General features: G+C 39.2%; 1 protein-coding gene across 1 annotated transcript in view; it reads right to left on the minus strand.

The window, feature by feature from the left end:
* Positions 1-1,456: 1,456 nt before the first annotated feature.
* The window catches only part of LOC144774093 (vomeronasal type-2 receptor 26-like), a 47,408-nt gene continuing 36,388 nt past the window's right edge, over positions 1,457-12,476 (minus strand). The window contains exon 3 of the mRNA XM_078659119.1: positions 1,457-2,379. Within this exon, the coding sequence (XP_078515245.1) occupies positions 1,457-2,379 (923 nt within the window). The remainder of the gene's footprint in view (positions 2,380-12,476) is intronic.

Below are 12,476 nucleotides of genomic sequence, written 5' to 3' on the forward strand. Positions count from 1 at the left end.
AGCTGTGGTTAGAATGCTGGATAGCGCTAGGGCAATCCAGTTTTGTGGGGTGGGTAATTTTATGGGTATGAAAAAAAGATAGAAGTTTGTCAAATGCTCATAAGAATGGGGCTTATTTATGAGAGGTATGTGTCACGTTTGAACCACGCAATGTGGAACATATGTGATGCAAACCTCCAAGTCAGATTGGTGAAACCATTGTGCATGGCTCTGAGTGGCTTCAAAAATCTGGAGTAATGCAGCACAGCGCAAATTGCTGCATTGTGTTGCTCCGCCCTGGGAAGGCATTCCATTGGCATTGCATAAGTGTTCCCACACAACTCCCATGGATATTGACACATTCACCAGATTAATAAGAATGCACCAAAATCTTACACTTTCCAATGGGTGGCAGAACAAGTAGAAATATCTCTATATCTCCTTGTTTCTTCCTCTTTCTATGTGTGTGACAGAGGAATAAGCATACTAGGATTGTTTTTGTCTGGAATGTGTCCCTTCCTGCATAAAAAACAATTCTGCATGCAACGTCTGAATTGGTGCTAGGCAGCCAATCATGCGCCAGAGCATGGGAAAGGACAGGAATGTGATGTATGCCTTAAACACAGTGCATTGCATCACTTGCTCATAAATGAGCCCCCATGTTTGCAGCAGTATTTATTTGCCTTTATTCTGCTTCTGCATGGTGATGGAACATAGGAGCAGGCACGCGTTCAGAAGACCCTATTGCTCATAGCTGTTTCCCTCCCAATGTTGACTCTTTTTTTGCTTGGTGCAACTTAGCACAGTCTAATAATACTAATCATAATGTTTCCACACATGCAGAATGCATCCCAAATTAGCACCACATCACTAATCTGAGGTGTCCTCCAGATGCAGGTTCAAGCAATCACTCAGGCTCAGCATCACTTGGAGGCCTGTGGTACAAGTCAAATATAATTACGGGGTACGCTGCTTATACAGGTGGAGAAGGAGTCAAAAGCAAATCTGCAATTACCCTCTGCTGCAGTCAAAGAGTGTGAACGGGTTACTGCAGCCACATTTTAAGGTATTTTCATATTACTGTCACAAAATAGTAGGCCTTCTTAAGATATTAAAGCAACGTTATGGCTGATTTCTATGCAGTATTACAAGCAGGGAATGGAGTTCCACTAAGTATATTTTTATTGTTTTTGTCAACCACTTCCACAACTAAATGACATTGTTTAGGTGCAATGCATTGGAGGAGGTGGTAGTTGCAACAAATGATTTTGAAATAGTGATCAGCAAACAAAGGCATTCTTATTCAGTCTCATTTTTCTCTAGAGAGATGTTAATTCCATTACTTCTACAGCCTTTCGGACTTACACACCTGTGTGTTACTATATTGTCCAAAATTAACATTTGTCAACAAAGAAGAAAAAATAATGCATGTTCCTGCATATCCTACTGAAGGAATTGCATAAAACAATGTTATTCATCATTCAACACTTCTATTGTCAAAATGTGCTTTCCTCACAAGGCTCAGCCGTGTATTCATGTCTGGTCTCAACAGAATATTATAACACTTTGGAAAAAATATACATGCCAGAAGTCCGGCACTGGAGCACAAGATGGCAAACACCTCCACGGCCACCATGTACTTCCCTCGTGTGCTCAAATATGCCGGGATGAAGGAGATCCACACACTGACAAACACCAGCATACTGAAGGTGATCAGCTTGGCCTCGTTGAAGCTTCCAGGGAGATTCCTTGAGAGAAAGGCCACTATGAAGCTGACTGTGGCCAGGAGCCCCATGTATCCCAGCATGCAGTAGAAGAAGATGGTGCCTCCTTCATTACACTCAAAGATTATCTTCTCTTTATATGACTTCATGTTCAGTTCCGGAAATGGAGGAGACCTTAGCATCCAGACTGCACAGATAAAGACTTGCATCAGAGAACCGAAGAAGACTATACCGCTCGGGGTCCTTGAGCCCAACCACTTTCTGGCAGAGCTATTGGGATGAGATGCCTTGAAAGCAAGGACAACAATCACAGTTTTGGCCAAAACAGAGGAGACACTGACAGAAAAAATGACCCCAAAGACAGTCTGTCGGAGTATGCAGGTGAGCCTTATAGGGTGGCCAATGAAGATGAGGGAGCAGAGGAAGCAGAGCATGAGTGACACAAGGAGCAGGTAACTGAGCCCACGGTTGTTGGCTTTAACAATAGGAGTGTCTTGATACCTTATGAAGATACTCAGGATGGAAGCAGTGATGATAACCATAAAGGAACTAAAGATGGCAAGTATTACACCCAGTGGCTCTTGATAGGAGAGAAACTCAATAGACTTTTCAATGCATTGCGTGTGTCTTGCATTGGGCCATTCACTGTCAGGACATTTTAGGCACTGTACTGCATCTGACAAGAGAATAGAAGATTATTTTAATATTTTCATTGTAGGTTTAGTTACCATATTTAAACATTTTACAGATTGAAAAGAAACATATTGGAATGCAGTAGACTTAAGATAAGTTTGGCAAAATGTTTTCCTGTGTGTAAGACTGACATACACATAGGAAATGTGAAAAATCTGCTCATAAAATCTAATCCCAATTCACAAAGGCTGGACTGGTCAAAGTTGGTTCGTGCAAAGGTGCCACATTTCATGGCATTTCACAAATGTAAGTTACACTTGGGAGTTAATTAGATGTGTAACTGTATTCTTAACCTTTTGAGTCACTTTATTACTTTTGGTTATTCACAAAACCCAAGCATAAAGTTACCCATTTCAAGTCAAGTCAAATAACGTTATTCGCATTCAAGACAAAATGCATAAAGGTACACAGGACAAATAACATTTCAATAAGTTAATTTAAAAGAACCTCCTAGGCATATATTCTTGCTTAAAATCATAAAAACAAACATCACATGCATTTAATTTCTTTTAAAATGATTTACAAGATTTCTTTACTTTTTTATTTAAGTGATCGGTCTTTTAAAAACAAAAACCATTACACCAATGACATTTAAATAGTCCAACTGCATACTTATATAAACACGAAAAATCATTAGTATAATTTTTACACGCTTGGTCTACAAAATACTACTGTGCATCAATTATTTAAAATGTTGTTTAAAATGGAGATTTGGGAGTTCATGTCTTTGTGACAGTCTATTTCGATCTCCACAGAGTTTCAGCCAATTTCCTTTAAATACGCATTTAAAAGTTTCACCCCCCTCGATTCTAGGGTAATTGAGGCCCCGTCGAGCCAGGTGATTACAGCCTCTCCACATGTTCTATATTCATTCTATTCAGTAGTGCTTTTATTAGTGACTTCCGTTCTTTTAGTAACTTTGGGCATACACAAGAAATATGTTGAATATATTCATATTTGTATCCGCAAAGTCTGCAGTCTCGGTTATCGCATTTATCTTTCCATGCTGGGATTACGTCTTTAGTTTCCCACATGCCAAGACGCAGCCTCATAAATTGATGTTTTAGGGTAGGTGAGAAATACGCTGATAAATATTCCTGAGGCTTCCTTATCCCATATGAGCTGATAACCGTCCAGGCATGCCGTCTTAGCAGTAAGGTATTCTCGTCCGTTGAGTGAGACAAGAGTTTTATTGTAGTGTTGATTAGTTTGTTAAAAGCCTTTTTCCCTATGCTGAGATTCCAAATGTCTTGCGCAGACAGGTCCTCGATCACTTGGTTTAAATAACTACCCCAGGATCCGTGCATTTTCTTTTCTTTTTGTCTGCCTATTTCTTTTCAGTGGTTTACATTTGATCAGTGATTAACTAAACTATATTTTTTTACAGCAGCACATATAAAGGAGGCTTTTACAAAACACACATCTGGTGTCTCTAGGTGTTGCATAACGGACAATGCTGTAATATGGCTACGGAGGCTACAATTTTTTTAAAAAGGGGATAATGAATCTCTTTCTTCTCTTTATATAAAATTGGCAAAATAATAAAATATGTACAATTGATTGTTTTGATATGTTGTCACAAGGGCAGCATTCCAACTGATTCAGAGAAAAAGCATTTGAAGGATAGCCCAACATTAATGTCACATAATTAAGGCAGAATCTTGTCAAAATAAAATGGTGGTGATTATTTTCTTCAAAAGTAAGATATAAAGATGGTCTATGCAAAGTAGAAGAAATAGCATTTTATACAATTACTGTGACTTGTTCTTTATGTGTATTCCACCTATCTAATGCACATTTCTATAAAAAGAGCTTTTTTAATCTCGTCTTACTCAAGGTTTTACGACATTCAGGCTGGGCACAAAGATCCCCCAGCCCCACTGATTTAAGGTTATGCCATAAAGTTACTGCAAAACCCAACTTAATGAATGTAAGTGAGTACCAATGGAAAATCACTGAGGTTGTGTCTTAAATATAAACCCTATTGGAAATAGTGATAATATAAATCAAATTATTTAATAAAAATTTATTTAATTTAATGTGAAGTATTTTTTTCATTTTATTTGGACATGATTTCATATTCTTTTTTGCATTTTTAAAATGAATACAACAATGCATCTTATTAAAATATAATTCAATTACTTTTTAATTAATTCCATACAACAATTTTAATAATCATTAATGCATAATAACAAATTCTATTTTTAAAATGTAGTTGGACCTTATTTGTAGTAAGGTGTTTGGGAATGAGAATAGGTCAAATGATAAAATAGCTTTCCACGTGAAGGAAAACCAAGATGTTTTGGTGCCATTTTCAAAATCCCATAACACTAAGCTTGTATTTTCTATGCTATGCAAATAATACACACATGTTCCACGTAAATATAATAGGCAAAACAGGCCTATGTCAAAAACTTTACAAAAACAATACATTTCAATCACATGTGCCACGGAATCATGTGAATCAGGTTCAAAATATATTTATTGTGTATAAGCATTAATTTAAGTATGCAGAGAATTACAGTTTTTGTGAAAATTGGGCCCTCAGATTGTAGTAATTTTTTTATTTATTTTTTAGGGAGTTTGTAAAGCGCCTGGTTACGCCAGATGGCGTGTCCCGCGCTGTAGTGAGTGGAAGAGCAAGTCCCCCCTTCCCTGCAAGATACATTGTACTCCCATTATTAGCGGAACAGATCAGTTTTGAGCTCTGCCCTAAAACTGCTCTCCGATGGCTCCAGCCGAAGCTGGATGGGGAGTTCAATCTACTTCTTGACCGCCAGGAGCCTAAAAGACCGTACACCCATCTGAGCCCTCTTCACTCTTGGAACTAGTTCCAGTCCAGTCCCGCTAGATCTAAGGAGACGTGCGGGTTTGTACAGGGTGATGAGACTCCGAAGATCTTTGGGGCCTCTCCCTTGAACAATACGGTGGCAGAAACAAAGGGCTTTGAACACAATTCTCTTCCTGACAGGAAGCCAGTGAAGAGTATCCAAAGCCCTTTTAGAGTCAGCCCACCTAGGTTGTCTTAAAACAAACCGTGCAGCTGAATTTTGCATAACTTGGAGCCGGTTCAGACTCTTAACCGTAGCCCCCAGATATAAAATGTTGCCATAGTCTAGGCGTGACGTAACAAGTGCATGCACTAATGTTTTCCTGGCCTCGATCGGGAGGAGATCTATGGTTTTTCGCAGACTTTTCAGGACACTGTAACAGGTCCCCACCACGCATTTAATCTGGGATTCAAAGGTTAGGTCAGAGTCTACCCATACGCTCAGGTTCTTTGCCAAGGGACATGGTGTCGGAGCAGGGCCCATATCCGAAGGCCACCATGCTGATGACCATATAGATGGGCCCCTGCCCACTACGATCACCTCTGTCTCGCTTCCATTCAATTTCAGGCTGTTGCCCGCCATCCAGGTGGCAAGCTCCTGCATACATGCTCTGAAGTTGGAGGCCGCCATACCCGGTGTCCGTGATAGCGAGATGACCAGCTGGGTGTCATCTGCATATGAACTAATCCTAACTCCAAAACCCTCCACTATCCCAGCCACAGGGAAAACATATGCATTGAATAGAGTAGGGCTGAGGGCGGATCCCTGAGGCACACCCTGGTCCAAATTGACAGAGTCAGAGTAATAGGCACCCTGCCTGACCTGGAAGCTACGTCCCATGAGAAATTATTGTATCCACTTGAGAGCAGAACCTGAGACACCACCTCTGTTGAGACACTGTAGCAAGGTGTAGTGTCGAAGGCGGCGCTCAGATCTAAGAGAATGAGAGCCATGGTCTGTCCCTCATCTGCTCCCTGCCTGAAAGTCTCCATGGTCATCAGAAGGGCTGACTCTGTAGCATGTAATGACCGGAAACCAAATTGGGTGTGATGCAGGAGGTTAGCTTCCTCCATAAATGCCATAAGCTGGATGTTAGCAACATTTTCTGCCACCTTTGCCATGTACGGTAGCAGCGAGGTAGGGCGGAGATTGTCCTGCTTCTCAAAGCTGATGTTGGATTTCTTCCGAAGTGGCAAAACCACCGCCTTTTTCCAGCTAGCTGGCACCGTGTGCGTGGTAAAAGTAACGTTTAGAAGGTGCCTGATATATGGCTCAAGAGTTATAGCACTCTCCCCAAGCAATTGAGCTGAGGCCGGATCTCTAGGAGAGCCAGATTTTACGGCCCTGCAGATACTACAGAGAGGACAATACATATGTTGTACAGCATTATGTTAGATCTTGTATGTGTGTTTCAGAACTGAATCCAGGGCTATTGAGGTTCTGAGGGTGGTGGTTAGAGGGACACTGATATGTGGACGTTCATATTGTTTGGATGTGTCTGGGGCTGCAATAAAAGCTTGTCACACTACGATACTGGAAGTGTGTGTAAAGTCTTTATAACAGATTTGGCAACAAGGAAGGGATTAACAGTAGCAGCCACAGATGCCTGATCATACGCTGAAGGGTTATTGACACCGCACATTATCAGCTATGAGCTGTGCTGAGGAAGTGCAGTAAAACTTAAATCGGCTGAGAATGGGCAGGTTTTGACAATGGCTGGTGACTGCGAATTTGTATTTGGATTTATCTATTACATCTAATGGCCACCAAAATTCTGAAATAGCTCGAGCTCCTGTCTGCATCCCAAGCATGTGCTCCTGTCTGCATTCCAATGCAGGTCATTTTACATGTCAGTGATGTCATTACACAATGTACGCACAGGAGGGCAACGTTGTAATGTCTGATGGCACGTATTTGACGTGAAGTAACACCACAGTTATGGGATGTGATGCTAGTACCCATAAGATAGAAATTTGTTTGCAGTGAAATTTGTTTGCAGTGAAATATATACTTCTTTCATTATAATCTGCACAATAGCGCAAAGTCTGATGAATGTCTTGTCATTTATGTATTATATATTATTTTCAGGCGCATTATATACATATCAGCAGTGCAAAGTTTGTATGATACTTATTGGCAGTGTTAGGCATATCAGTAGACATTTAAACACATTTGCGTGGTGGAACAAAAGTGTCTCTAAAAAACACATATGAAACTGTATAGTTACTCAAATTTAACAGTATGCATGACTTGAATGCTTTAAATTTGTGGACCCCACAAGCGTTATTACTGATGAAGGGTGAACCTACAATGCAATGGGAAGCATGAAAGCGTACTTTTGCATGTATATGGCAACAGTCGATGAAGATGATTTTCCTCCTGAAAAAAATTGCTGGACTGTCTATAACCTGATGGTTTAAAAACATACAATCAAATTGAGAAGAAAACAAGACATGTGTAGGGATGTATTTGATCATGCAATAGAAGACCTTGATATGTAATTTTCACCAGTAGTTTGTGTTGCTGTGGATGGTTATACATCTTTTCAGAGAAAGCAAGGAAAACCTGAGTGTGAATGAGTTGCCCATCTCATGCTCCTGCTATAATTTGCTTATTTAGCACATTTCATGATGAATTAATAAGTGACCAGATAATTATGCAGGTTAGCAATCCTGATACTCAAGACCAACTGTAGGTTAATGGTGTACCACCACTGATGGAGGTGGTGGCTCTAGTAGGAAAAGCAGAACTTACTGCATGGTGTGCGGAAAGCTGTAATTGATAAGATGCAGGAAGACAAATTAGTCAATAAAGTCTCCACTCCTAAGAGGAGGAGGTGTAAAAAATGAAACATGAGTATAGGGAAGTAATTCCAGAGATATTCTGGAGAATAAACAAGTGGCCACAGGTCCTAGATGGTGTGGCCGTTTGGATCACTTGAAGTTCTACAAGAAATGCCAAGCAACAATCCCAAAGTGTTCTGTTTGTAGCATAGTAGTTCACCTTCCTAAGGTATGCAAACAAATAAAATTTTATTGAATGTGAAATGAATTCAGGAGGATGAAAATTCAGATTCTGATGAGCAAAAAATCACAGATGTGAACTATGTTTTCTATATCTTGTATGATGTCCTGGTTGTCAATCAAATCAAGAGAGGGAAGCCCAATTGTGAATTCAGAGTAGGTGGTGTGCTGGTAAATGTAGTAGCGGATTTGAGCTCATCATTTACCATAGTGAGTGAGGAAGTATGGAAGGACTTTTTCATGGAAAAGTTAGGTACGCATCAGGAGCAGCCTAATGCTGTTGCAAAGAGTTACATAGGAGATAACATTGAATTTATCAGCTGCAGGGAACTGTATTTTTTATTTAAGGGCAGGAAGTGATTTGCAATTTGTATCTATCAAAAAAGTGATCATTTATTTTAGGAGGGGCAGACCAAGGTGAGCTGAGAATAATTGTAAACTCCAATTGTCTGTAGCCCATTTGTACGGTGAAGGAATGTAATGGTTCTGGAATGAAATTACTAGAAATGTTCCCTGAGGTGTCTATGGGGAAAATGGGATTGCCTAATTAGTTTATCCATCAAATTGAACTGAAATAATCAGCTAAACCCTATGTGCATGAAATTAGATACCTTCTGATTTCCATTAAAGAGGAAGTGTCACAAGAATTATGGAAATTAGTAAATGATGAGTGAACAGGGGAGTCTGCACAGTGTTTTTTTCCTTTGGTGGTGGTATGGCGTCCCAATGGGGAAGTGAGGTTAGGCGTTGAATAATAAGTATCCTCTTCTCAGAATCATTTGCTGCCACCAATGATGTATGTTGTTTTTTCTACTCAATATTTATAATCGCCATACCACCAGATACCATCATACCCTGATAGTAGGTGTCTAACAACATTCATTACACCATTTGGGTGTTTTCAATTCACTTAAGTACCATTCGGCCTAGCTTCCACTAAAGCAATGTTTCAAAGACTCATGAGCAACATTTTCAGTGGATTATCTGGAGTAATGTTGTTCCAGAATGACATCCTTGTGATCGGTAAAACTAGAAGTGAACATGATGCTAAGTTGAGACAGGTGTTGGAAATCTTTAAGCACACGGGGTTAGCATTTGAATTCAGCAATTGCAAATTTACCCAAGAGGAAGTCACATATATTAGTCACATCATTAGTAAGAGGGGTATTGCACCCAAGTGTGAGTTAGTGGATGCTATTCAGAATGTCCCAGCTCCAGTAGTGAGGGATGACGTATGAGCCTTTTGGGAGGAATGTTTCAGAAAAAACATGTCAATTGCTTAAAAACAGAACGAAATTTGTTAGGTCAAAAGATTGTCAAACTGTTTTTACAAATTTGAAGAATGAAATCAGCAATCCACCATTTATTTAAGGGGTTGATCACGAGAATCATTGTGATAACAGATGCAAGTAATAAAAGATTGGGGGCAGTTCTAAGAGTGATGAATATGGCAAATAATGAGTGGTAGCATGTGTTTCACATTAAATCTCCCCAGTCGTAGACAAGTATTCAGTAATTGAAAGAGATACTTCAGTATGTGCATGGGCTTAAGATAATCTCCGCCAATTTGTGTGTGGATTTTCCACACAATTAAGATAGGATAGAAAACCTGTGACCACAGTTTTAACAATAGTGTGTTTAAAAAATTATTTACCTAGATTTTCATGCATGTCAGTGAAATTCTTTGATTTTAAATATGAAGTACATATTAACCTGAAGTGAATAATAGGGTTGCAGATTTTCTCAGTAGGATACCAATAGGTGAGAATCGTGAATTGCTCTTTTATCAAGGATGTGTGGATGGATTATTTGATGAAGGAAAAGTATATATTGAGATGAGTAAATGGAAGGAATGTATGAAGAAGGATATGTCTATAAACACTTTTTAGAAATTCATGAACAAAGGTTGGCCAGGGAAAAAAGACTTGCACAAAAATGAAAACATTTGCTGGGAAATAAGAAAGGGGTTAAATGAAGAAAATTATATGTTGTTCAAGATGTGGATTTGTGTCATAAGGGGCATTTGGGTATATCAAAAACCAAACAAAGAGTAAAGAGATTATTTTGGTGGCCAGGTAAGGATTAGAAGACAGAGATTAAAATATGAGAATGAGTAGATTGCAATAATTTAGTTAAGTGTCAAAAAATTGCTTAGACCTCCATTGTCAGCAATTGCTTCTCCTAATAATAAGAAAGCCCGATGGGGAGGCAGAAGCTTCTCCTTGGGAGCAGCAAAAGCTTGGAACGGTTTGCCAGCGGACCTCAGAAAGATACCAGACCTGAAGCTTTGCGGCTAGTTTTTGGAGTGGTCAACCAGCACTAGGACACTGTCTGGTAACAGTGCGCTTTATAAATGTTGAAAATAAAATAAATAAAATTAAAATAAATAATATGGCTTAAGAAAGAATCGGGATTAATATTGTGGGCCCTGTTGATGGTCAGGACCGAGTATTGGTAGATCATGTTTCTAAATGACCCAAAGTAGAGATTGTGAGAAAGACTGATTGTGAGAATTCTGTACAATCTTTAGACAGAATTTTAATGAGGGAAGGTTTATACAAGTGTATTGATTCTGACAACAAATCAACAGTTTGTGTCAGAGATGTTGCCAAATGTTTTGAAAAGAAATGGCATTCTGCATAAAACTACTTAGCTCTGAACAACAGATTAAGGTGGAAAATGAGATTTTAAAATTAATTTGGGGATATAGAATCACTCCGAGTAATGTAACAGAAAAAAGTTGATTCATTTTCAGGCGAGGACGTGAACAGATCAGTAAAGATATGTGCAGGATACCAACTGCAAGGCAAGTGAAATGGTCTCCAGAATATGTGAGGAGGAAAATAACATTGGCACAGGAGGCTTATAGAACTTAGAACGGCAATAAGCTAGGAACCAGCGTTATATTGTAGAAGTGTGGTGATTGGGTTAGAGTAAGAAAGGAGAGTGAGTAAAGGAGAAAGCATCTTTTCTGTACCTTTGAAAGAGTGCAAAATATTACGCAATTCTGTGAAGTTGAGTGATGGAAAACTATGGCATATGAATAAAGTATCTAAGTGTAGAAGCTCGACTAATGAGAGGACAAGGGACGAACGGAATTATGATTGGATGGACACTAATGAAGAAGGCGATACCGATCGTATGACACTTGTTTCCAATGATGATGTAATCGGAGGACCAGATGATGTTGAAGATAGCTTGTGCCCAGGGGAAGTTCAAATGTATAACACCAAAGCATGTCAGTCTAAAAGAACACATCATAATCCTTCTGGAAGATATGGAAGAGTCATAACCAAGCCTAAGAGGTTTGAAGATTATGTTTGTGTATAGAATTAGAGTCTAATAAGCATGTGCTACATATTTAAAATACATTGTTCTGTCACTGGTCTATTAACTTTTTTTTTCTTTGCTTTTTTTTCTCTTCTCTTCCTTTCAAATGAAAGATGTGCTGTAATGCAATGCATTACTTATATTGTTTCCTGTTCCATTTTTGCATGTGTATGGGTTCCAGAATGGATGTTCGGTTATTGAGGTTACTGAGCTGGAGGTAGGCAGGACATATGGGAATAGCATGTTACAGTAGAATAGAATTTGAGGTCTATGGGGGAACCTGAACCACCTAAGTGTGTGGAGCAAGAAAGATATGAACCCAAGTACCTGCCTGGCCTCTATTTCCAGTGTGATGGAGAGAGGATGACATGTTCAACAGTGTCAATTGCAATTGAGTGGACCAGAATCAGCACCAACCAGTTCCCTTACGTAAGCCCATCTGGCTCAGCATTACAATTAGCTTTGGGCCTCTTGTAATTATGAGGCCACCTTAGATGTTTCCCAGAACAGGGAATATTAAAAAGGAGTTAGACTTTTCATCCGTAAGCATGTTGAAAGTTTGGCTTCCTCAGCAGCATAGTGAATAAAATATTTTTCGCAGTGTATCCAAGCCAGTCTTAGAATATGCATTGAGAACTGGCTGAGTATGTGCAATAGTTTCAAGTAATGGGAATCCAAAGTAAGAGTAATTTGTAAGATCTATTGTACTGTACATCAAGGACTCAATCTACTGAAGCTGAAATGTATTTAATAAGGATTTGTATTTGAATGGAGTTTAAGTATCACCTCATAGCACACCAAACACGTATCATAGGTCATGCCATTGAAATCCTAAGGGCAGCTTTTAATTTATTATCTGAATAATTATTAAAACAAGAATACATTACTATGAAAAG

Source organism: Lissotriton helveticus, chromosome 8, assembly GCF_964261635.1.
Source record: "Lissotriton helveticus chromosome 8, aLisHel1.1, whole genome shotgun sequence".
Classification (NCBI taxonomy): domain Eukaryota; kingdom Metazoa; phylum Chordata; class Amphibia; order Caudata; family Salamandridae; genus Lissotriton; species Lissotriton helveticus.